This window comes from Oncorhynchus kisutch, linkage group LG8 (assembly GCF_002021735.2).
Source record: "Oncorhynchus kisutch isolate 150728-3 linkage group LG8, Okis_V2, whole genome shotgun sequence".
NCBI classification, from domain to species: Eukaryota; Metazoa; Chordata; class Actinopteri; order Salmoniformes; family Salmonidae; genus Oncorhynchus; species Oncorhynchus kisutch.
In genome coordinates, this window is record NC_034181.2 from 31707687 (window position 1) to 31734525 (window position 26839).

General features: G+C 41.5%; 1 protein-coding gene across 4 annotated transcripts in view; it reads left to right on the forward strand.

Moving 5' to 3' along the window:
* The first annotated feature begins 1398 nt into the window (after nt 1-1398).
* LOC109895861 (dedicator of cytokinesis protein 5) overlaps nt 1399-26839 on the forward strand; it is a 32625-nt gene continuing 7184 nt past the window's right edge. For 2 of the 4 annotated variants that reach the window (XM_031830130.1, XM_031830131.1), the window contains exons 1-37: nt 12750-13580; nt 13667-13722; nt 13807-13903; nt 14063-14211; nt 14325-14460; nt 14569-14726; nt 14978-15059; nt 15345-15474; nt 16290-16362; nt 16728-16870; nt 17107-17232; nt 17367-17491; nt 17726-17824; nt 18066-18138; nt 18278-18381; nt 19254-19434; nt 19660-19757; nt 19848-19937; nt 20109-20209; nt 20357-20491; nt 20594-20699; nt 21043-21113; nt 21224-21330; nt 21441-21577; nt 21713-21808; nt 22097-22195; nt 22530-22700; nt 22829-22929; nt 23102-23160; nt 23396-23550; nt 23665-23750; nt 23900-24056; nt 24303-24343; nt 24696-24786; nt 24933-25052; nt 25646-25735; nt 26582-26686. In XM_031830130.1, the coding sequence (XP_031685990.1) occupies nt 13365-13580; nt 13667-13722; nt 13807-13903; nt 14063-14211; nt 14325-14460; nt 14569-14726; nt 14978-15059; nt 15345-15474; nt 16290-16362; nt 16728-16870; nt 17107-17232; nt 17367-17491; nt 17726-17824; nt 18066-18138; nt 18278-18381; nt 19254-19434; nt 19660-19757; nt 19848-19937; nt 20109-20209; nt 20357-20491; nt 20594-20699; nt 21043-21113; nt 21224-21330; nt 21441-21577; nt 21713-21808; nt 22097-22195; nt 22530-22700; nt 22829-22929; nt 23102-23160; nt 23396-23550; nt 23665-23750; nt 23900-24056; nt 24303-24343; nt 24696-24786; nt 24933-25052; nt 25646-25735; nt 26582-26686 (4164 nt within the window). In that variant the 5' untranslated portion in view covers nt 12750-13364. Of the gene's footprint in view, nt 1542-12749; nt 13581-13666; nt 13723-13806; nt 13904-14062; nt 14212-14324; nt 14461-14568; nt 14727-14977; nt 15060-15344; nt 15475-16289; nt 16363-16727; nt 16871-17106; nt 17233-17366; nt 17492-17725; nt 17825-18065; nt 18139-18277; nt 18382-19253; nt 19435-19659; nt 19758-19847; nt 19938-20108; nt 20210-20356; nt 20492-20593; nt 20700-21042; nt 21114-21223; nt 21331-21440; nt 21578-21712; nt 21809-22096; nt 22196-22529; nt 22701-22828; nt 22930-23101; nt 23161-23395; nt 23551-23664; nt 23751-23899; nt 24057-24302; nt 24344-24695; nt 24787-24932; nt 25053-25645; nt 25736-26581; nt 26687-26839 lie in introns of those variants that run through there. The other 2 variants (XM_020489903.2, XM_020489904.2) reach the window with 2 other exon arrangements.

The following is a 26839-nucleotide window of genomic DNA, read 5'->3' on the forward strand; positions in this document are numbered from 1 at the left end:
GCAGTGCTATCAGCAACACATTATGTGAAGACAAAAGGCTAAGTAGAATAACAGGCCGGATCCACTAAACAGCTGCATCGGTGAGGAGGGGGAGGGTGGGGCCCATTGTCTTACGGGGAGGCTGGGGCTCATTCATAAATAAAATATCACAATCAATGCACGTATTGATGCAAACTTACACAGATAAATGCATGAATGGTAACCTCAGACAGACTCATCCTCTAAAATACAAACACTGTGTGCACCTGCTGATGATCAAGTAGGCTACTGCAATCATTTTCCTCATGTTCTTTAAAACACACACACGCACATCCTCTGACAGTGTCCACTGAGGCCTACATCGTTGACAACAGGTCGATTCCTTACATTCCTGACCTTGAGGAAACAAAGCAGTCAATGTTTGAATGACTTAAAATCCCAAAAGTAAAAATCATTTGAATCAAATAACATTTGGTAACGTCAGGCCTACTGTAAAAAATAAATAAAAAGTCACCAGAATATGCTCTATATCAGGGAGGAAGGTAGTCTAGGGTTTAAGAGTGTTGGGCCAGTAACCGAAAGGTTGCTGTTTTGAATCCCCAAGCCAACTGGGTTAAAACGCTGTCAATGTGCCCTTGAGCAATGCACTGAACCCTAAATTGTTCCTGTAAATCACTATAAATCACTATATAAGAGTGTCTGCCAGATTATTTTTGTTTGAGCAGACTGGAACATAATTATAATATTTTTTTACACTGCAAATTGACCACAACTAAGCCCAAAAATAGATTGCATTTGAAAATAACAATAATTTCATACCTTGATTACATTGAGACATGATCACATATTATTTTTATTTGTGGGAATACTAGGGAAAAGACTTCCTAAACTAAACACATTTTTAACAGATGTCCTGGTGATTTAAAAAATTATAATAATAACATCCCCAAAATTCCTTGCAGTCCAGTTTTGGCCCATAGGCCGCCTCTGGCTGACCTATATTATAGTACACTCAGTGTCTGCATGGGTCTATACATGATACCTCTGCATTGTTACAGACCATTGCTCTCTCATGTCAGTCTAAGTTTATCTCGTGATAAAAATGTTGCTCCTACAACCTAAAATGTTTTATACTTACTTCTGATTGTGGCTATCATACCTTATCTCAGTAATGTGCCCAGTTTTATTTTGCACAATGGACTCTCATGGTGAAAGGTATGGTGTCCTAATGTACACTATACACGGTGTAGTGTAAGTGAGTTTCTTTAATCACTTATTTGAAGTTTGGTTCTATTGTTACATTGTCGTTATGTTACATTTGCCACATTTGTTCAATTGAGTGATCTTTAGCCTACGCAACGAGGCGCGGCAACGCTTGCTGCTGGGTTCAATTGCATAGCCCTAGTTTTCTCCCCTCCCCCCTTTTGAAGTCATGATGGCGAAACTGTAGTGTTCAGGACGAGAAGTGTCCCACCCGCACAGCAGTTCATCTATTTATTTATTTATCATTTTTACCGCAATGACCCGCTGGATTCCAACTAAAAAAGAGAAATATGGCGTTGGTAAGTTAGACAACTATGTCGTCTTGTTTACAATTGGGTTGTAATTCACACAGCCGTCTATTTACTAGTTGGCCAAGGCAATTAAACTTGGAAGTTATGTAGCTAGGAATCTTTAGGAAAAGGCGAAGTTAAGCTACTTTGACTGTCACACATGTAGCTTAGGAATCCCTGAAAGAAAGTGAATGTTGATTCGATGTGAATACGTTTGGTCAGGGTGTGCTCTCTACGTCCATACAGTAACAATCCGTAAATCGAGTGGTTTGATTCGAAAATGAGCCTTGCTACACGTCGTGCTGAAACTTTATTGCTGTCCATATACTGAAGCTTACATGTAAGCCTATAGTTGGAAATGTGTAAGACATTGTGATTTTAAGCCTATAGTTGGAAATGTGTAAGACATTGTGATTTTAGCCTATCATATATCATGAAAACAACCTAGGCGCATAGCCTACATGAGTCACTTTAGTTTAGGCATGCTGTGTGGAACGTTGTGTGAATACACGCCCTCAAGGTAAATCAAAACTAATGGGGAACCATTTCAGAGAGTATGATGACGTCAGTAGGCCTATAATATCGCAATTGGGTACCTGTTGTTTTTGTATTTAACCAGTAAAAGTCCATTCAGATGGTCTCTTTTGCAAGCGAGACCAGGGCTGCGTTCAGTACGTTTTTACGTTCTGGATCGTTCAATTGAACATAAACGGTGCTGTAATGTACGACCAGTTGGAAAACGAGGAGGGGTTGGTTGGGGAACGGTATCAGCATGGCCACTGCCCTTTAAAAACGTCACTCATTGTTTCAAGCCACACCCACCCACACGTACCTCAAAAAAGTCTGTGTTCACGAACGTACCAGAAGGTTTTGTGGAAACGCACCTCTGGCCATGAAGGCAGCAGCAATCAAATCAAATTGTATTGATCGCATACACATATTTATCAGATGTTATTGCGGGTGTAGCGAATTGCTTGTGTTCCTAGCTCCAGTGCAGTAATATCTAACAATACACATATCAAAAAGTAAAATCATGGAATTAAGAAATATATAAATATTAGGATGAGCAATGTCGGGGTGGCATTGACTAAAATACAGTCGAATAGAATACAGTATATACATATGAAATGAGTAAAGCATTATGTAAACATTATTATGTCAATGTATACAGGGCAGCAGCAGGGTTGAGTAACCGGGTGGTAGCCGGCTAGTGATGGCTATTTATTAGTCTGATGGCCTTGAGATAGAAGCTGCTTTTCAGTCTCTCGGTCCCAGATTTAATGCACCTGTACTGACCTCGCCTTCCGGATGATAACGGGGTGAACAGGCTGTGGCTCGGGTGGTTGTCCTTGATGATTTTTTTGGCCTTCCTGTGACATCGGGGGCTGTAGGTGTCTTGGAGGGCAGGCAGTGTGCCCTCGGTGATGTGTTGTGCAGACCGCAGCACCCTCTGGAGAGTCCTGCGGTTGCTGGCGGTGCCGTTGCCTTACCAGGATGCTCTCAATTATGCATCTGTAAAAGTTTGTGAGGGTCTTAGGGGCCTAGCCACATTTCTTCAGCCTCCTGCGGTTGAAGAGGCGCTATTGCGCCTTCTTCACCACACTGTCTGTGTGGACCATTTCAGTTTGTCTGTGATGTGTACGCTGAGGAACTTGACGCTTTTCACTTTCTCCACTGCTGTCCCGTCGATGTGGATAGGGGCGTGCTCACTCTGCTTTTTGCTGAAGTCCACGATAAGCTCCTTCGTTTTGTTGACGTTGAGGGAGAGGTTATTTTCCTGGCACCACTCCGCAAGGGCCCTCACCTCCTCCCTGTAGGCTGTCTCGTCATTGTTGGTAATCAGGTCTACTATGGTTGTGTTGTCTGCAAACTTGATGATTGAGTGTGGCCACACAGTCATCGGTGAACAGGGAGTACAGGAGGGGGCTGAGTACCCACCCTTAAGGGGTCCCTGTGTTGAGGATCAGTGAAGTGGAGGTGTTGTGTCCTACCTTCACCACCTGGGGGCGGCCCATCAGGAAGTCCAGGACCCAGTTGCACAGGGTGGGGTTTAGACACAGGGCTCGAGCTTAATGATGAGCTTGGAGGGTACTATGGTGTTGAAGGCTGAGCTATAGTCAATGAACAGCATTCTTACATAGGTGATAGTCATTTAGGGGTGGGGGTGATAGTCATTTAGCTCAGTTACCTTAGCTTTCTTGGGTACAGGAACAATGGTGGCTCTCTTGAAGCATGTGGGGACAGGAGACTGGGATAGGGAGAGATTGAATATGTCTGTAAACACTCCAGCCAGCTGGTCTGCACGTGCTCTGAGGAAGCAGCTAGGGATGCCATCTGGCCCGGCAGCCTTGCGAGGGTTAACACGTTTAAATGTCTTACTCACGTCGGCCACGGAGAAGGAGAACCCACAGTCCTTGGGAGCGGGCCGCGTCGATGGCACTGCGTTATCCTCAAGTGGGCGAAGAAAGTGTTTAGTTTGTCTGGGAGCAAGACGTTGGTGTCAGCGATGTGGCTGGTTTTCCCTTTGTAATCTGTGATTTATCTGTAGACCCTCTCACATACATCTCATGTCTGAGCTGTTGAATTGCAACTCCACTTTGTCTCTACTAACGGTTTGCCTGTTTGATTGCCTTACAGAGGGAATAACTACACTGTTTGTATTCAACCATATTCCCAATCACCTTGCCATGGTTAAATGTGGTGGTTCGCGCTTTCAGTTTAGCGTGAATGCTGCCGTCTATCCACGGTTTCTGGTTTGGGTAGGTTTTAATAGTCACGGTGGGAACAATTTCCACCAATACACTTCCTGGTGAACTCAGTCACCGTGTCTGTGTATACATCAATGTTATTATCCGAGGCTACCCCAGTCCGCGTGATCAAAACAATCTTGAAGCATGAATTCCGATTGGTCAGACCAGCGTTGAATAGACCTTAGCACAGGTACTACCTGTTTGAGTTTCTGCCTATAGGAAGGGAGGAGCAAAATGAAGTTGTGATCTGCCGAAGGGAGGGCGGGGGAGGGCCTTGTAGGCATCCCGGAAGAGAGAATAGCAGTGGTTGAGTGTTTTCCCTGTGCGAGAACTACAGTCAATGTGTTGATAGAACTTCGGTAGCGTTTTCCTCTAATTTGTTTTGTTAAAATCCCCAGATACAATAAATGTGGCCTCATATGTGGTTTCCAGTATATATGGTTTCCAGTTTGCATAAAGTCCAGTGTAGTTCCTTGAGGGCCATCGTGGTATCTGCTTAAGGGGGAATATACACGGCTGTGACTATAACCAAAGAGAATTCTCTTGGGAGGTAATATGGTCTGCATTTGATTGTGAGGTATTCTATGTCGGGTGAACAAAAGCACTTGAGTTTCTATACGTTATCACAATCACACCGCCCTTCTTCTTCCAGGAAAGTTCTTTATTCCTATCTGTGCGATGTACTAAGAACACAGCTGGCTGTATGGATGGGGACAGTATATCCAGAGAGAGCCATGATTCCGTGAAACAGAGTACGTTACAGTCCCTGATGTCTCTCTGGAAGGAGATCCCCGCCCTGTGCTCGTCTACTTTATTGTCCAGAGACTGAACATTAGCGAGTAATATACTCTGAAGCAGTGGATGGTGTGCACGCCTCCTCAGTCGGACTAGAAGTCCACTCCGAATACCTCTTCTCCGCCAGTGGCGTCTTGGAGCAGCCTCTGGGATTAGTTAAATTGCCCTAAGGGGTGAGAACAAAATATCAAATTTGGGAAAGTCATATTCCTGGTCATTGTGCTGATGAGTTAACGCTGCTCTGATATCCGAAAGTTATTTTGGCTGTATGTAATAACACACAAAACGTTCTGGGCTAATAGTGTAAGAAATAACACACACAAAAACAAAATACTGCAAAGTTGCATAGGAGCTAGAAGCAAAGCTGCCACGTCTGTCAGCGCCATCTTGCAATCAACATTACACAATTTTAAAATGATATAATACAATCGCAACAGCAACAACTCGATCCAGCCTACAGGAAATATTAACATCCTGAACAGAGTCTTGCACCATTGTTTTAAACACATTGAGGCTATGTTATTTGGTTGATATCACTGTATCAAGCAATAACACCATTCATAGATAAAAAATAAAAAAATAAAAAAAAAGTTACGTGGAAATTAATCACAATTTCATGTGGTTGTTTTTCCTTCATTGTTTACAAAACATTGAGATGTGTAAATATAATAGGCCTACAGATTTCTGAATTTAGCAGGACAGAAAATAACCACAATCTCATAGAATGATTTAGGTCTCATGTACAGAATGTTAATTTTGTTCTGACACAAATTTGGGTTTCAACTTTGTGTGAACATGGATATTGGCATCATTCTAAAAAATAACAATATTCTAGTAAGGAATGCCCTTGACTTAGCTTGCCAACCCCCAAAGTAGCTAGCATACCTCTGTGGAATGTTGTGTTCAAGTTCTTGTTCATCTTTTGCTATGTTTGGTAAAGACCACAGATATGTCATTGTCGAAGGGGGACTGAAGCCATACTTTGTATTGTTGCTGTTCCACTACATTTCCCCCCCATTTTGAATATGACAGATGACTCCATGCAACTGTGTATTGGTTTGTTCTTATTCGGGTAGATACCGTTTGAAACAGACACTACCTTTTAGTTATGTTTGTGTAATGCTGATACAATCAGAACATCCATGAAGCTTGTTGTGTGTCAATTGCTGCTAAACCCTAGTAATATTTGAAAATAAGACATACCCCTCACTTATGGACTAGCCTAATGTCTGTGATACAATGTATTTCAAATGTAGTCGACCAATGTGTAATCGTCAAGATGCCAGTGATAGTGTAGAGGATGTCATTGCTATAAAATGAAAAGATAGTGCATTTATATCAATAAATTGTCAATCATCACTCATGAGAGCACACATGCATTTCATACAAACAAAGAGGTATAATGGGTTTGCACTCAAAAAGATGTTACATAAAGCTTACGTTATTATTCAATGTTTTAAATTATTTTCACTGCATCAGGGATAGTGTACACAGACGTTTTGGCTTTCCAGCCTTCTTCAGTGTGTCGGTACAATAAAAAATGTCTAAACAGCATTTGTAAAGAACAGCAGATGGGCAGCAGTGCTTCTAATCAGGGTTGTCACTCATCTACCAATCAGGGATGTGGCTTTTCTGGTCTACCTGTATATAAATTAGTCACAAAGAAATACAGAATTATAGGGTGCACGAAGGGCAACTCACAAATCAATCGCCCCAGGTTTCTGCTCACCAAAATACATTATATCAATTAATGAGATAGTCCACCACAAAGGACATCAGGCAAAGTCGTTCATAAATATGTGGGGCCAACTCATAAACAATACTTAAAATCTGATATGGACAGTGTTCTTCTATAACAGTCTGAATGTGTCTTCTAATTCTTTGTTTAACTGTGTGGAAAAATAGATTTTAATTTATATATCCACATGGCTTCTCTTTTAGAGTAATTTGTTGTCATAGTCACCTCTTCTATGTGGTGGATGAACTTTTTAGATCCCGCAGAAACGCAATTCTTAAATGGAATGATTTTACTCTATGAAGTGTCTTGCAACTGGCGAGTTGATATCTTGACGTCTAATAGTGGATTTATGTTCTCCAAGATGTACTTTCAAGGTGTGGGATGTTTTTCCAATATAAATCTTATTACAAGAACACTGTAACATATAAATAACTCATTTTAGTAGTGCAAGTTCTACATGATTTTATCTCATAAGTCTGAGGGCATACTAAATTAGAAAATTTCCTTATGGTGCTACAAGAGGTACAAGCTCTACAGGGGAAACATCCTTTTATGAAGGCCTCTTTTCTCTCTCTGACCACATCTGATCAAACCAATATGTTTGATAGATGTCTTGATCGCTTATAATTGAATAAAGGTGGATTTGGAAGGCAGAATTTAAATATGAGTCTGATGATAATATGTGCCAGTGTTTCTTGACAATAGACTTGATGCCATTATGGCTATCATTGAAAGTAAGTATATAGTTTACAGAAAACAGTTTATTCTGTTTTTTGTTGGAATTTGTTAAGTAACTGGCTTCTGTTCAAGCTTTTAACTTGTTTTTTTAGCTTAATCAAGCCAGGTATCGGGATAACCTCTCAAACGAAAATACTCAAGGAGAGAATTTGATTGTCTATCATATTCTTCCTCTGTGTCACAAATGCGACTCAGTCTATGATGTTGGCTTACTGGTAAACCTCTTTTTAGGGGAAGAGGGTGATAACTATCAGCTGTCAATATAATATTTTTATCTGTAGGTTTTCTGTGAACTGTAGTACTTAGAGATTGTCCCTTTAACAAGTACATCTAAGAAATGTATAGAGTTAATGTTATTTTCCATAATGAAGGAAATTGATTGTACTCTAGAGTAATTGTAGTTAAGATATTCATTTAATTTTGGAACCTGTCCAGATCATAAGGCAATCGTCTATATAGAGGATCCAATATTTAACATGATCTTTAAGGATTATTTACATAAATAAAATGCCATTTGAATTTCCTGACATGCATTTCAATCTGATTTGGTCAGATTATAGAGAGCCGGTAAGATTTTGACAAGAGGCTGTCTCTGTGTGTGTGTGTGTGTTTATATGTAACCTCAGCCAGGGATGTCACAGGTTGAGATGCAAAACAGTGTGAAGGAGCTGCACTGGTGAGCAGTGCTGAGGCACAGACAGTAGCGCTTAGCGGTAACAGTAGTGCTGCATCACAACATGCTTGGCGTGATTTTTAACCACGGGCAGATCTCTGCTGTTGCCAGGCATTTCTCTGGACACAGTCAGAACGATGTCAAGTTGGTGTCACTCTGCATGACCAGAGGGAGATGTCATTTCTTTGGTATTTTTTCTTTGCTATTGTTTCTGAGTTGGCAGAGGGAGTTTTAAAGTGGAACTGACAGCATTTTAGCAACATGAAATGTTAGTCAAGTCTGTTTATATACACCCCCAGGAAGAATGACACTTTTAAAAACATTTTCTGACAAGCGAGCACTTAGATATGGTAATTTTCACTTTTCATAAATTCTTAGAACGTCTGGGAATTACGTATACTAAAGCATTTGTGAAAATTCTATAGAGGGAAAGCGTAAATAAAACCGAAAAAAGCCCATCTGTCTCATTCAGGACCGGAGTCTACTCAGACCCGTGCACCATAGCCAGCCAGAGCTACAGTAGGCCTTTATGCAAACAAGCCATTTACCACACAGACCTGCCATCATTCACTTTGAACTGGACTGTGTGCTTACAGGCAGTTACAACAGCACGAATTTAGATCATTAGAACACATTCCCAAAAGCTACAACATACACCTGGATGGATTTCTGCAAATATGTCAATACCACGGAAGTCCTCTTACTTTTGGGACCATTACAGTCCTATTTATCAAACAGCCATAAAAATACAATAAACTGCTAACTGGCTGTAGTTGGCTAGCTACTTCCAGACACGACTATTTTACTCGCCCTAGCAGAGCTGGTTATCTAGAGCGATCGTGACTAACTATTACTTTTTTTTGCCTACATTTACTGACACCGGTCATATTCAGCAAGTGTTGTGCGTTCATAAATTCATCAGTTATTCCAGTTATTCTACGCTCTGGCACACTGATGAGAGTGCTCTGAAATCAGGGTAGATAGTCAGTGAATTTGCGTACGCAGAGAGATGCTAGCTGGATAAGTCTTTCAAGTTCTTGCTAGCTAACCAAATGACACCTGCATCTCTAGCTGTGTATAGCACCGAAAAACGAGGGGATAAACTTAGTCACTCACCCACTCCTCCTAGCAGTTGGCTAGCTAACGTAAGGCTCCGTGTTTTTTAGCTTGCTACATAAATAGATACGCTAGCCTATTAGCCACGTTATGACTGACTTGTGATATTTGCTCATGTTAGTTTGATTCTATTGACATTCACAGGTTTAGTTACATTCGTCCGTCCGTTTTTGTCCAAAATATCGAGTCATTGAAACTGTATCAGTGCATAGGGAATGGAGGCAGCAAAAAATGTACCAGGCACGCTGTGACTTACAACCAGATGGCAATATTTTTTGGGACTACCAAGAAATGTAGTGATGAATTATATGAATAATGCATTGAACTGCATCAATCCGTTCGACCAACATTGCCTTAGTGTACATGGAATGTTGAGTCAAATAGAACCCGTTTTTAAAACCTCTTATAAAGTTGGTTTTGTAGCATAAACTGGGAATTGTATCTTTTTTACTGATATTATGATTGTCTGTTATCTACAAAGTAGTTAAAATGCTGTCAGTTCCACTTGAACTACGAATAAGGAAATGTTTTGATGAGGTTTGATGCTATGCTGAATTATATTATTTACATCCTCAATAGGCCTTAATGGCACCACTCTCTGCTACAACATGACTAAGGCCTATCCGATCTAATTTGTATTGGCCTATGTAATGGTGATGAGCGATCTCAAATCATCTCAATGTTGACAAAGCCATACACAGCCAGGTGGATGTTTTTTCTTGTCTTGTTGATAATCTAGTCTGGATCCTTATTGTGTGTTGATATTAGGTTAGTTGTACCACTGCACTATCACTGTACAACTGCACTATGAAAAAAAGCGGTATTTGTACAAGGTCTTTCAAAAGATCATAGAAGATAAAGATCATCATAGTGGATATATAACTGTTCCAGATCTACATATTACATTAGTTCTCACAGAACAAAGAGCAGTGATGAAAATGTACCTATTCTATCTTAATCTATGCCGACTCTGACATTGCTCATCCAAATATTTTATACATTCTTAATTCCTTTACTTTAGATTTTTGTGTATTGTTGTGCAATTGTTAGATATTACTTGTTAGATATTACTGCACTGTTGGAGCTAGAAACACAAGCATTTTGCTACACCAGCAATAACATCTGCTAAACACATGTATGTGACCAATACAATTTGATTTGATTTGAAGGGGAACTGCAAACAATTAAATGGGAAGGATACTTATGGGAAGGGAAGGATGCTTAAGGAAAGAAAAGGATACTGATGTTCAGTTGTGAGGTATTCAGAGGTGTGATGAGCTGAGCCAGTTGAAGCGTGCAGTGAGATCTAGCCTCCAGCAACAAGGATTATCACCATGCAAGTCAGGACAGAGCTCCTCACATTGTTCCTGTTATAGAGGGTAGATAATGCAGAGTACTAGGCTTTGAAAGTATGTCTGCAAGTCATGACAAGGAAGTGTGTGTGCGTGGAGAGAGAGTCAGCGGGAGAGCAAGAGAGCATACTGTGCTTTGTGATTTGTCTCCCACTCGTGTCCTTCGGAAAAGAGGAGGAAGAGGGAACCGTCTCCAGGAAGACACTTAAGTTAACAAACTGAGGAGAATAGAGGGCAGGGCACTCTGCTGACCCAGTTGGCTGCAATATGCCCTGTATAAAGTGACCTTTAACCGTCAGTCTCCTTTGTGATTTAGAAATAAATAATACATGATGTCAAGCCCCTCCTCTCACGCCACCTCCCTCAGTGTGGATGTTGTAATAAACCTGCAGGGGAAAAATTCCACTTACTCCACCCAACACACAGCCTCAAGGAATGAAAAAGAACAGGAATAATGTTAATCATCTCTTTATTTAAAACGTAAGTTCAGGTTGAGTCCTAAAATCCTAATCATGAATACATGCACATACTGTACACTACCAGTCAAAAGGTTTTGAAAACCGACTCATTCAAGGTTTTTTCTTTATTCTTACTAATTTCTACATTGTAGATTAATAGTGAAGACATCAACACTATGAAATAAAACATATGGAATCATGTAGAAACCAAAAAAGTGTTAAACAAATCAAAATATATTTTATATTCTTCAAAGTAGCCACCCTTTGCCTTGATGGCAGCTTTGCACACTCTTGGCATTCTCTCAACCATCTTCATGAGGTAGTCACCTGGAATGCATTTCAGGTGTGCCTTCTTAAAAGTACATTTGTGGAATTTCTTTCCTTTTTAATGTGTTTGAGCCAATCAGTTGTGTTGTGACAAGGTGGTGGCGGATACAGAATATAGCCCTATATGGTAAAATACTGTATTATGGCGAGAACAGCTCAAATAAGCAAAGATAAACGACAGTCCATCATTACTTTAAGACATGATGGTCAGTAAATTTGGAAAATTTCAAGAACTTTGAAAGTTTCTTCAAGTGCAGTCGGGAAAACCATCAAGCTCTATGATGAAACTGGCCCTCATGAGGACCGCCACAGGAAAGGAAGACCCAGAGTTACTTCTGCTGCAGAGGATAAGTTCATTAGAGTTACCAGCCTCAGAAATTGCAGCCCAAATAAATGCTTTACAGAGTTCAAGTAACAGACACATCTCAACATCAACTGTTCAGAGGAGACTGTGAATCAGGCCATCATGGCCGAAATGCTGCAAAGAAACCACTGCTAAAGGACTCCAATACTAAGAAGATACTTGCTTGGGTCAAGAAACACGAGCAATGGACATTAGACCAGTGGAAATTTGTCATTTGGAGTCCAAATTGAAGATTTTTGGTTCCAACCGCCATGTCTTTGTGAGATGCAGTGTGGATGAATGGATGATCTCCGCATGTTTATTTCCCACTGTGAAGCATGGAGGAGGAGGTGTTATGGTGTGGGGGTTCTTTGCTGGTGACACTGTCTGTGATTTCATTAGAATTCGAGGCACACTTAACCAGCATGGCTACCACAGCATTCTGCATCGATACGCTATCCCATCTGGTTTGCACTTAGTGGGACTATCATATATTTTTCAACAGGACAATGACCCAACACACCTCCAGGCTGTGTAAGGGCTATTTGACCAAGAAGGAGAGTGATGGAGTGCTGCATCAGATGACCTGGCCTCCAAAATCCCCCGATCTCAACCAATTGAGATGGTTTGGGATGAGTTGGACCGCAGAGTGAAGGAAAAGCAGCCAACAAGTGCTCAGCATATGTGGGAACTCCTTCAAGACTGTTGGAAAATCATTGCAGGTGAAGCTGGTTGAGAGAATGACGAGTGTGCAAAGCTGTCATCAAGGCAAAGGGTGGCTATTTGAAGAATCTCAAATATAAAATATATTTTGATTTGTTTAACACTTTTTTTGGTTTCTACATGATTCCATATGTGTTATTTCATAGTTTTGATGTCTTCACTAATATTCTACAATGTAGAAAATAGTTGTAAAAAATAAAGAAAAACCCTTGAATGAAAAGGTGTTCTAAAAATTTTGACCAGTAGTGTACATTTATTAGGATATAATTTAGAGTAAAATGAAGTTCAAAGCAATTGAGGGCCCTTTTATTAACTGCATTACCAGTATACAGCCAACACTGAATTCCACCTGTAAATTCTTTCAATGCATAAAAAAAGTTTACTTTAATTCAAGCATGCTTTTTCACAGCGCAAGAAATACCCGACTACCCATGTACCTTTTTATCAGATATGACTTGGGGAAAGGCCAAAGTCTATAAGCTTTTCTTGGCTCTTCATATCATTTTTCTGTCTCCACTTCCTTTATCTTGAGCTTGCTGGGGATTGTCATTTTCTGTTTGTATGTTGGTTCACGTAAAACTGTCTCTCTTTTCGCCCCCGCCTGTCAATTCTCTCAGCAATTTATAATTATGACTCCAGAGGCGAGCAGGAGCTGTCTCTCCAGGTGGGAGACACTGTACATATACTTGAGACATTTGAAGGTGAGCATGAACAGTCTAGCCTCACTCACATACAACAAGCTGTTACACGTTAAGGAACAGTTTGCAACACTCTGGAACTTTGTAAAACATTGAACCAAGGCTGTGCTCAATACCAGACATGCATGGAAAATTATCAGCGATGTTTAATGAAATGCTCTTGAAAGATGGAACAGTCAATATCAGCATCTGGATCGAGTTTGCCCTCTTCTCATCAATCTTATCTTATCTATTGTATTTATCCCTATATCTCTGTCATGTCTCTATATCCATCTATCAATCTCTAATCTCCCCAGGCTGGTACAGAGGGTACACATTACGGGACAAATCACGGAAGGTATGGCAACAACCGTACATCCGTTCATAGTGTTTAATTGAAATGAGAAAATAGTTTGAAGAAGAGGTTTATGTTTCATCTCACAGGGCATTTTCCCAGCCTCGTACATCCACCTGAAGGAGGCGAAAGTTGAAGGGACAGGGTAAGGTGTCACTCATTTCATGTCATGTTATTAGAAATGCATTGTATTTGGGATATCTGGTTATTTCTTTCCTTCCCCCTTCAGCCAACAGGAAATAGTTATCCCAGGAGACCTACCACTGGTACTGGAACTCGGTGCCACTCTGAGGGAATGGGCACAAATATGGTACAAGCTGTATGTGGTACGTGGTAAATATTAGTTTCTTATCAATCTCCCTACTTGCATTTTATTCACATTACCCTTATACTGTTATCCAACTCTGACATTCACTCTGTTTGGAAAAGTGTGATTATGTAAGTCTGGGTGGCTGTGATGATGAATATGACTGTTTGTTTGACAGAACAACAAGACCACTCTCTTCAGGGGCGTACAGCAGATGGCCTACAGCCTCATCGAGTATCGATCTCAGATAGTGTCAGGAACATTACCCAAGGATGACCTTGTGGAGCTCAGGAAGAAAGTCACAGCTAAGATTGATTATGGAAACCGGTATGAATTGTACTCTAATTCCACTGTGACATAAAACGTGCTTGTAAAGTCATTGTGCTAAGAATATGCCCTTGTAAATCTGTCTAAAACTATGTGGGATTCTTTCTGTACAGGATTCTGGGTTTGGACTTGGTGGTGCGAGATGACGCGGGGAACACTCTGGACCCGGACTGCACCAGCACAGTCAGTCTGTTCAGGGCCTTTGAGACTGCATCCCGCAGTATAGATGACAGAATACAGGAGGAGAAGGCATGGGCTAGCTGTTGTTTTTCTCTCTCATTTGTCTCTCTGACTAATACTGGTTGCCCTGCCAGTGCATTGTGTGTTCGCTCATATAGTGTCTGTGCTCCTCTGTAGACCCGGCTGCAGAACCTGGAGATGAGGCGCCAGTCCCTGTTCAGCACGGTGCACACCTACAGTCTCTTCGTGAACCTCAAGAACTTTGTGTGTAACATCGGGGAGGATGCAGAGCTGCTTATGTCACTCTATGACCCTGACCAGTCTGAGTTCATCAGGTCAGATATCAATGTATTCAATTCATTGCATTATAGTAAACTAGATAACATCACGGCCAATACCATTTTCTGACACCATAAAGAAGCTTTTGTCCCGTAATCATGTGTATTCCATGTCGCATATATGCAGATATTGCATAACATATCACCCTTTTGATATATTTGTGTATCTTGTCAAACAAAAAGGGTTGTTACAGAGTGGCTATAGTGAGGTAAGTGAGTTGGGATTCCTGATTTGTTTATGTCTGCAGTGAGAACTTCCTGGTGCGCTGGGACAGCATGGGCATGCCCAAAGAGATTGAGAAACTCAACAACCTGCCTGCCCTTTTCACGGTAACAGATGAAACCCTCCCTTCTACTTTCTGTCTTTTTTTCTCTGTTGTAAATGTAATAAACTAGTAGCCATGTGGCCTGACAGATGGGCAGTGACAGTCCTTGGATGGGGCATGCTATGCCATGCCATTTATTTCCTCAGACAGGCTCTGAACTGCTCACATTAAGCTTTATGTAAGCAGATTTGCATAAGATATTGAATATTTTCTGCCAAGAAACTTTAATTGTACTTGCATTATGTAGTTCTTATCTTTGCATTAACATTCTCTCCTCCAATCTGGTCAGGATCTGAGCAGCAGTGACCTGATTAGGCCACGTCTCTTCCTCGTCTGTCAGATTATCAGAGTGGGCAGCATGGAGCTCAAGGAGGGCAAGAAACACACTGGAGGGTTAAGGAGACCATTTGGTGTGGCTGGTGAGATGTCTTTTAATGCTTCACTATATTTGTTTGCTCACATTCACACATTCAATTCAATGGAATTCAATTCATCTGAGATCAGAACACTTCCCATACTCCGAGTTTGAAGGAATGGGTAAATTGACAGCCTAAATAAAAAGTTACAGTTGGAATCCCTGTCCTTGATAAAAGCCAGACACACCCTAAGCACACCTGCACCTGCTTACCTTCCTGACCCCTAAAACACTTCCAGGTTGTGTGCCTCGCCAAAGAAGTCAGGGAAAAGTTTTTAACAGCCCTCTTTGATTTGAGTGAAGGATTACATTTCTGTGTTGGATGAGAAATGGTTTCCTCGGGTGTCACAACAAATGGACTGAACCCAGAATCATTGGGAACAATAGAGAGCTCTCATTTCCCTCAGCTATTTCCTAAGAAATGACACATTTTGAGAGAAAGAGGAATGCCGACTGAACCATCTATTGCAACACAAAGCTCAATGTCACGCAGACCGGCCTGCTGGAATCCTACCTATGCTGTTTTTGTGGAATTCTCTTGTTCTCATTGTACATTGCAACAGGTGTGTGAGGGCCCTATAACTAGTTTTCAAACACAAACGACATTGTGGCTCTACTCTGTAGTTTACTTAATCAGAGTGAAAGACCTCTGCTGTAAAATAGCTCGAGCTGGGAAATCAAATACCAAAGATATTAAAGTGAGGCCATGCTAGCAGCAGCAGTGGCAATAACTAGATAATTGAATTGATATCAGCTTATTATATTAGCCATGGCCCCCTATCACCACAGCATTCACAACGTCATCGTCTCTGTCCACAGTGATGGACATCACAGATATCGCCCATGGAAAAGCAGACGATGAGGAGAAGCAGCATTTCATCCCCTTTCAGCAGTGAGTGTTTTAAAATCTCCAACAGCCTCTGCTCATTTTCACCCTGTGTTAGTGGTCCCCACTCCCCAGTCCATTTGAAATCAACCTGCTCTTATACCATTATAGTCAAATGACAAATGGCTTGAACTCTATTGCTATACCATACTGTAGATCAAGTCTAAGTTTGTTGTGCAGTGTTAACAAAAATGCAACTGGAGACTGTTTACCATTCCTTCTTGGTCACATGCACTTTTATATTTTGTGGATTTTCACCTCCAGTATCTTAATATGCTTTTCGTTGCTCTATGTTTGTGATCAATCCACGTGTCAGTCCCACATTTACAATCTATTTCTCCCCCTCTCCTATTCCTTCCCATTTCTCTCAGGATAGCTATGGAGACCTACATCCGTCAGAGGCAGCTCATCATTTCTCCTCTCCTCCCATCCCGGGTCATTGGAGAGAACGAGCCTCTCACAGCCGTCTTCAACAAAGTCATTAACACCCGGGAGGTCAACCACAAGGGCCAGGGTAAAGAGAGACCCTCGCTGACATGATGTGGCAACAACTCACCAGTTTGCCCAGAATATAGCAGAGTAGAACAGAATATGAAATACAAAGGAATATAACTCGGAAGGGGCTTTTGAAATGTGGGTCTCGGTTCTAAATAGGACCATTACAGGTTGTGTGTATCGATTCTGAACATTCTGTTACTGTGTCTGCCTTACTAACTTTGTCTTCATTGACGGGCCTTGTTGGGTTCTCAGGACTGTTTGTGACACTGAAGCTGCTTCCTGGTGACCTGTCCCAGGTCAGGAAGGACTACCCTCACTTTGTTGATCGCACCACCGCCATCGTCAGAAAGATGGGCTTCCCTGAGATCATCCTCCCAGGTGCCATAAGTTTACATTTTCATCTTTTGTAGCTGAATTGTCTGATACAATGGGCTGTATACTTTGTAGCTGCCTTTACAGCAGTGACAGGCAATAGATCCTTGTTTAGTATTAACCAACTAATTCTCCTCTAGGGTATGTGAGGAACGATATCTATGTCACCTTGCTGCAGGGGGAGTTTGACCGCGGTAAAAAAACGTCACCCAAAAATGTTGAGGTGATGTTGAGTGTTCTAGATAACGATGGCAATCTCATGGAGGTAAGGGTGCCGTCCTAACATTTATACGTGCTTCCACCTTTCTTTCTTTAACAATTTTGACCTCAAGTATTGCATGTCAGTCATGTAGGTTGGTTGACTGTAAGACAACATTGTAGTTCAAGGTTTATTATAAAATGACCCCAATTAATGTTTACATGGGGATGTATAAAATGTTCTTATCTGCAAAAAAAGTATCCCATGTTTGACTGAATCTCATTCCATCCCCTTGAATAGAAAGCAATATTTCCTGGAGCTGGATATGATGGGATCACAGAATACAAGTCTGTAATTTACTACCAGGTCAAGCAGCCGAGCTGGAATGAAACAGTCAAGGTACAGTTCACTTACCAGCATCCCAGGTGTTTCTGTCAGGACTCTCCTCATGGTGGCTCAAGTTCAGCAATTACTTTTCCAAATCAATTTGGCTCTATAACAATAAAACCTTTAGAGGAGATATTGGCAAGGATTGTTTCACGCATACAAAATGCTAGACAGACACCAGATATGACTTTCTCTATCTATAATCTTGTCATGATACACTCCTCTCCTCATCCTTTTCTTCTCCCCCTACAAGGTGACTATTCCTATTGAAGATGTGGGTCGCTGTCATCTCAGGGTGATGTTTCGACACAGATCATCTCAGGACTGTGAGTGCCTCACATTTCTAAAACACTCGACAGCCGGGCAGCCTACCCTAACCCTCTGGGAGCTGGTCAGCATGAGTATAAATGTGTTCCTCAGAGTTGGTTGATTGGGTCCCCACTGACACGACTGTGTTTCCTTTAGCTAGAGACAAATCAGAGAAGCCGTTTGGCATGGCGTTCGTCCGCCTGATGAAAGGAGACGGAACCACGCTGAGAGACGGCAGACATGACCTCATCGTCTACAAGGTGGGACCAGCACACCAGTCTGTTACTGTCACTAGGGTTGTTAAGGGAGGGAATATTACTGGAAACTTTTGAAGTTTACAAGCAAGCTACCAGAGTTTTGGTATCTTTCAAGGATTTTATGTAATCTATCACAAGACATCTAGTGGCCCTTTTGGTTACTTCAAATTATCACAGGTGTCTGTAATTGTCTCTGGCCCTCTGTGTGGCCTTATCACATATGAAATCATTAAATAAGATGATATAAAAATATATAACGGCAAAGCTGTAAAACATTCGCCTAAATTTAAACTTAAATGAAATTTGAATACCATTGGTGTTTAATATGAGGGTTTCAGCCTGATATATTAAGAGCGTTGGGCCAGTAACCAAAAGGTTGATGGTTCGAATCCTCGAGCTGGCAAGGTGGAAAAGTCTACCGTTCTGCCCTTGAGCAAGGCAGTTAACCCTAACAACAAGTGCTGCCCGGGCGACCATGATGTGGATGTCGATTAAGGCAGCCCCCCGCACCTCTCTGATTCAGATGGGTTGGGTTAAATGCAGAAGACACATTTCAGTTGAAGGCATTCAGTTGTGCTACTGACTAGGTATCCCCTTTCCCTATAAAGATTTCAGTAACATTGGTAAATTACCAGTAGCTTTGCAACCCTAACTGTCACAGACCCTGTATGGTGTAGACATCTTGGTGGAACCAGAAGGTTCTGATACATTTGACTACAGTTGGAGATCTTTCTTTCCCTGTAGGGATTATTTTTCATTATCGATTAAATAGTGAAGTAATTATATTTTATATAAAATAAAACCTCCCTGGTCAATGAATATCAAATTACATATCAATGAATATGTTTTAGTATTATATATATTTTTTCTCTTAGGTTGACGCAAAGAAGTCTGAGGATGCAAAAACATACCTGACTCTGCCAGGCTCCTGGGCTGAAGTGGAGGAGAAGGAGAGGCAGACAGGGAAAACCTTTAACCATTCAGGAGTCATCCCACTCACCAAGGACAGCTTCCAGATTGGCACTCTCACCTGCTCCACTAAACTCACCCAGAATGGTACTGTTGTAGGACACAATCATCTCTAATCTATAAGCACCATGGTGGAAATGGATATGAAACAATATATTAATTATCAAACCGCCTTTAACAAATAGAACCAAACTCTTTCTGCACTCCGGCTCGTAATACAAATCAGAGTGGTGTTGACATACTCATTCAAGTTTATATGAAATCCAAGGGTCAGTAAAAGTGATATGTTGCTGTTCCTCTGCTGTTTTCCAGTGGATCTCCTGGGCCTGTTGAACTGGAGGTCCAACCCTGAAGAGCTGGACCAGAACCTGCAGCGCCTGATGGAGGTTGAGGGGGGGGAAATTGTCAAGGTGAGTCTAACTGCTCCAGAGTTAGCATTCTTAACTGGCTTTACATACAAGGACACCCTAGCCTAATGCATTTGTCTTTTGTGGTCTTAGTTTCTACAGGACACACTTGATGCCCTCTTCAGTATCATGATGGAGACTTCAGAGGAGGAGACTTATGACACCCTGCTGTTTAATGCTCTGGTGAGTTCTGTACTCGTGGGTTACTTACTTGCATTAAGTTATCAGGATTAATGGCATCTGTCATTAATATACCAAAAGACAATTGTATATTAGAAATGATTAATGTTACACTATTTTCAAGCGGGATTCTATATTACACTGGTTCCTGACTGTGCTCTGCATTTCTTCTAGGTGTTCATAATCACACTGATTGGAGACATCAAGTTCCAGCACTTTAACCCAGTACTGGAGACATACATCAACAAGCACTTCAGTGCCACTCTGGCTTACATGTGAGTCGAGCTCTCTCCTTTCTCACATTTTCATCTCTATGCCGTTCATTTTTCCTTCCTCCTGTTTTGACACCTCACCACCCATTCAGAATTCATTTATATGTAATTACTGGTGTGCCTGAGTTCCCTATTCCATTTCTTTTTCAGGAAGCTTACCAAGGTTCTGAATTACTATGTGGGCCATGCAGATGAGCCTGTCCTAACCGAGAGACTGTACTCAGCCCTCAAAGCCCTCAAGTACCTGTTCAGGTTCATCGTGCAGTCCCGGGTCCTCTACCTCAGGTATCATAGCCGTGACCTTCCTTCCTCATGCATACTAGTACATTTGCGAGACAATATTAGTTTGTTTGTGAAATGAGCAATGTCCTTATTTTGTTTACTCAGATTCTATGGGACCAGTGAGGATGCTTTCTTCAACTCCATACGGACACTCTTCCTGTCCTTCAACACACTCATGGACAGACCGCTGGATGAGGGAGTGAAGATAAAGGTGATTTGGTTTAGGGGAGAGAAACTGGGATTGGCACTTACATGGTACTTCATCTTCTTTAATGCACACTTTGTTAGCATGGCATAGCCTGGTAATGCAACATTTACTGTGTTATTCTGATAATTGTCAGCTGTTCAAACCAGCTTACCCTTTCTATGTTTATGGAAGCCTTATGCTGGCTTCGTGAAAGATAGTTGAAGTCAAGTTTTACTTGATAAACTGCAGAAGAACGTGAATTAAAACACTTTCGAGCTGACTAGAGCTGTAAAACACAGAAGCCTTATCCAGTGATATTTCCCCCGTGTTCTTTTTTAAAGATTTTTGAGACCTTCGTCTTTTTCAGGGGGCGATACTAAAATACCTTCCCACCATCATTAATGACATCAAGAATGTCTTTGATCCTGTGGAGCTCAGGTAACTCCTTGTAATGACTTTTCAACTGTTGAATCTGCAGAAATTATAATTTTTCCTGTATATAAAATGTCCTTGTCTCTTTCTGAATTTCATCCTGTCTCTCTCACTAGTGTTCTTTTGACTAAGTTCATTGAGAGCATCCCTGACTCTCAGCTGGTGCGCCAGAAACTTGGTTGCATGTGTAAGATGGTGGAGAGTGACCTTTTCAAACAGCCAGGTACTGTAGCGCCTCTCTGGCTCAAACATAACTTTAGAATGATCTCTATTTTAAAACAGAACTACAGGATGACACATTTGAATAGGCTCTATTCCTCTTTGACCCCACAGAGTGTCGAGATGTCCTCTTGCCGCTGGTGACAGACCAGCTGAGTGGGCAGCTGGATGACCACTCCAATAAACCAGACCACGAGGCTTGTGTTCAGCTGCTCAGCACTGTGCTGGACAACCTGGACCGCAAGAATGTGGTGAGTGGCTACTGGCTATAGCACACCTCTATCTCTGCCATTAGACACATTGAAATCCGTGACATCCATCTCCATCACTCTTAACTGGATTGGTTTTGATACATTCATTTTTGATCTGACCTGTTTGTGTCCCAGGGTCCAACCCGGGGCCATGTCCAGCTGATAATGGAGCGGCTGCTTCGCAGGGTCAATCGCACTGTCATAAGCATGAGCAGAACCTCCACTCTCATTGTAAGACTCATACTCAGTACTCTGACAGTTCTTCATCTAACTCAAAAGAAAACGTCAAGTTATTTTCAATTGTTCATTTGGAAATGATTTATTTTAAGTTTCCATGTACAAGGCACAGTCCTGAAAAGCTGCTTCTATGCATCCTATAAATAACTTAGTCGGCACTTATAAGCATACAACAATGAATGATAGCTTATAATTAGCTTCAAAGCATAAAACATGTTATATGTGGGAACCTAAAGTAGTTTTACAACTAAGGTGACTGATGCTCTGTTATCTCAATGGCAGGGTCATTACCTAGCCTGCATGACCGCCATCTTGAAGCAGATGGATGACATGCACTACGCCCACTACATCAGCACCTTCAAGACCAGACAAGACATCATTGTAAGTGGGCCGGCACACCTCCCCTGCCCTGGGCATAACTCTTCCTGAATCATCCAGTCGATAGCTGGCATTCAACCACTGGTGCTTGTGACTGCTCCTGAAGTGATTATTGTTTATAGACATTTCATGGGACTGACTTGGAACATTGTGAGGATCTCCCTGTCCTTGCATCTTGGGTCTAATATGAGAAATGCAAGGGGACTGCTGTGCATAGTTCAGCATGTTACTAATAGGTCAGAAACAGAACCCCACATGTTTGTGCAGACATGAGACGCATACATCTAGGTACTTCCACTACAGGCAAGGTAACTGTTCTCTCCCTGGCCCACTACAGGACTTCCTGATGGAGACATTCATCATGTTTAAGGACCTGATGGGGAACGTTTTCCCCTCTGACTGGATGACCATGAACCTCCTGCAGATTGGTGTGTTTCTGCGGGCCATCAACCAGTACTCTGAGGTCCTCAACATGTACTTCATGGACCAGACCCACTTTGAGCTGCAGGTGGGTCTCCAGTCGCCACCTTCTGATGCGGTGGACAAAATACATCCGTGTCTCTCTGCTAATGTAAACTTATTTAGGTCAATCATGGTCCCAATGTCTGTGTAAAAACTATCATATTTTATTTTTAGCTCTGGAACAACTACTTCCATTTGACTGTTGCATTCCTTACCCACAAGTCATTGCAACTGGAATCCTTCTCTCAAGAAAAACGGAATAAAATACTGAACAAGTATGGGTTTTTTCTCCTTTGGTTCAATTAGTTTAAATACAAATTCCCTTAAACTATTAATACAAAATAAACATTTCCACAGAGAACTGAATTTTATGTATTAGAAATAGTGCTGTAAGTTCGTGTGCATATGCTCTACAGTATATAGTATAATTCTATGTTGTGGTTACAGGTACGGAGACATGAGGAAGAGCATTGGCTTTAAGATCCGAGATATGTGGTATAATCTTGGTAAGTACTGTCCGGGGGTTGTTATCTCTGTAAGACAGAAATTCAACAAATAAAGACATCTATATAATGGCCTGTTCAGTGGCAAAAGGCTTTGAAGACAATGTTTTATTGCCTAGGTTCATGGTGGTGGCCTGCTTTTTGTTTACCGCTTTACTGTCCTGTTGTTTGCATGAAAATGGAGAGCTACTTACTGCCCTTTCAAATGATTTTGCTTCTGACTTTATGCATCCCTCAGGCCCCCACAAGATGAAGTTCATCCCGGCCATGGTGGGGCCCATCCTAAAGGCTACCCTGGTGCCTGAGCCAGAGCTGAGGAAAGCCACCATCCCCATCTTCTTTGACATGATGCAGTGTGAGCACAACTTCACTCCCAGCCGCACCTTTAACATGGTGAGATAGCTGCCCACGGTAGTGCTTCCTGCTTGGCTTTACAGTATCACTGTACACAGAGGTTCCCAGCTGTATTTGGCTGAGCAGATTTTTTTTGTCTTTCTGTACCTGTAGTTTGAGAATGAACTGATCACCAAGTTGGATCAGGAGGTAGAGGGAGGCCGTGGGGATGAACAGTACAAAATCCTGCTGGAGAAAACGTAAGCACCCTGACAATAAACCTGCCAATCATTCAGAGGCTAATTCCTTTTTCTTATTAGTCATACCTCATGATTTCATAGTCAAGACCTACATATGGACTATATAACTCCCTTATTCATTGACATTTTGCATTGTTGGTATTGTGTAGACTACTGGAGCACTGCCGGAGGCACAGATACCTGTCTCAGTCAGGGGAGGAGCTGGCTCTGCTGCTCAGCAGTCTGCTGGAGAAGCTACTGGCCTACCGCACCATCACACATGACGAGAGCCCTGAGCTCCGCATGAGCTGCACCGTTAACGTCCTGGTATGCCCTTACAGTACATCACTAAGAGACAGGAGAGCCTACCAGGTGCTAACTAACACCTCGGACTGGTTTATGTAGAACTCAAACTCTAATCAGAAAGATTGAGCCACACTCGCCACCTCAGAAGAATATTATATCAAGATGTTATGTTTCTACATTGAACCAATTGATTTTAACCCAAAAAATATGATCAAACAATTGTACAGAAGCTGAGTTTTGCCGCTGTTTTTATTCTGGTTGTGACAGAACTTCTACAAGGAGAAGAAGCGGGAAGACATTTACATTCGGTGAGACCGATGATTCAATGTATACTCTTCTTTGGATCCCATTTTGTTAGCTATCACTCTGGAGAAACAGGAAACGGTCTCTGCACACTTCCAGTCAGATGCAAATTTATTTGAATTATAGCTGAGCTTTCGGGTCAGCCGACCTTCTTCAGAGCAAGGTCGACTGACCGAAAGCTCAGCTATAGTTCAAATAAATGTACATCTGACTGGAAGTGTGCGGAGACTCTTTTTTTCTTTGTTTCTCCAGTTTTGTATTTTACCTCCAGCACCTTTACAAATCAGCTTTGGGTGTACGGTAGATTCTACCTACTATCTGTTAGATATCACTCTAAAATACTGACCTCGTCCTCAGGTATCTGTACAAGCTAAGGGATTTGCACCTTGTCTGTGAGAACTACACGGAGGCAGCATACACCCTGTTACTTCACGCCGAACTCCTCGAGGTCTCAGTCAAATTAACATTCAATTCGACTTTCAATGAAAACAACCGTCTTTGGCTTATTTCCCTAAAATGCCAGTTAACATACTATAACATACATTACTAGAAAACTAAATGCACTTTGTGTATTGTATATATTGCCCTCCTCAGTGGTCTGACAAGCCCTGTGCCCCACATCTGATCCCCGGTCATGGCAAACATGTCTGGACCCAGCAGGAGCTCAAAGAGAGACTCTTCCAGGAGATCATCTGTAACCTGGACAAGGGCAAAGTGAGTTCCCACCCTCACCCAGTGACCCTATTAGGAAGCATGATGTACATATGTGGTCAAATATATTGTCACCCTTCCACTTTGCAATGGAGCAGAATGTTCTGTTTACTCTTTTCAAAAATGGTTGAATTTTTACCTTGTAAAGTAGATAATGTTGGGACTTTTGATGAAATGTTTTGGTTCTGTGCTGTTGTGAATCAAACAAATACATGTATGAACAACAAAGGTTTTCTTCAATTTCAACTTATTCGAGAAGAAATTGGGAATCGTGCAAGGGTGCCAGTATATTTCACAGCATATGTAGTCAGAGATCATATGCTACTTACCCCTGAACATACCATATGAGCTACTGTCAGAAATATTTGTGTCTGTTTCATTTGCTGCAAAAGAAGCTGAGGGCCATATTCAATCAAACATGGGTACCAGATTTCTGGGTTAGGCCAAACATTTATCCTGTTCACCACAGTACATCAACGATGAAACCTGCTGTTAGGGTTTGATTGAAAAGAGGTGTTAGTGATGGACAGATGGTGATGTCTAAACCATGTTCACATCTCGTGTCTTTTTACCAACTGCTGCATTTATCTGTTCAGATGTGGGAGAAAGCCATTGAGATGGGTAAACAGCTGGCAAAGATGCATGAGAACCAGATGTTCGACTTCATGGAGCTGAGCCAGCTGCTGGTAAGAGGACTTATCATTTGCTATCGTGTTTTAGTCTGAGATTTAATCAAAATATTGTCACTACTAAATAGAAATTGTCCCTAAAACATGAAAACAGTAAAACCAAAAATTATTATCCTCTTAGTTTTTACATGTAAAAAAAGAATGCTTGTGAAGGTTTCCACTTACAATGCCAGAAAGGGATAGCCCACTGCGAATTTAGTGTGAGGCCTTTTCAATAGGACTAGTTCAACTGCTGTACTAACAGGCTTTTCAGTGCCCACAAAGACTAGGAGTTAATTATGCCAATAAATTGTTCACGATACATTGTCAATGGCTAGGACGACCATGTCTTGTCTAAGATCGAAAGTCATTTCAGCTAGCTCAATCCAAATGACAGTGATAGTTGAAGAAAAAAACAGCCCGTTACTGCAGAAACAATTTGAGGAAATGGGGAAGATATCAGAGTTGCTGCCACACTTGTGTCAAACCTTTTTATCCAATAGTCCCACTCATGCATACAACAATACTGGCATCTGCCATTAGGAAGTAACATTCAGTTAATTATGCAGTGATACTCTATTTGAAGTCATGTTTTAGTAAATACTGTGTCATCGTGGTATTCAACAGTCCTTATCTGCAGTGGAGTTGTACAAAAATGTTGTTTTGCTACACTGCTATGAATCTATGTTCATTATGGATCCTCCATTTTTGACACTTAACTAAGTTCATTGCACAGGGAACTGGTTAGCTTCTACAGTATTTTAAGTGCTTCCTGTTGTATGTTATCTTTGTTCCTGATTGTGGCTCTGTTAATTTAGCTCATTGTTACTACAGCCTCTATACTCTCCCTACTGTTGTACACAGAAACAGCAAGCCCAGTTCTATGAGAATATAATGCATGCCATGCGGCCTCAGCCAGAATACTTTGCTGTGGGATACTATGGCCTTGGATTCCCCACTTTCCTCAGGGTAAGATTATTACGTATTTTCAGAAATCCAGCCTCAATAGCACATTTCAAGTTCTGTCTCATTCGCCTGAGATATTTATATTTATGTGCCTTTTATTCATTTTACTTATGAAATGATAGTCAATATTAAAAATGTTTCACGGTGATGATGTAG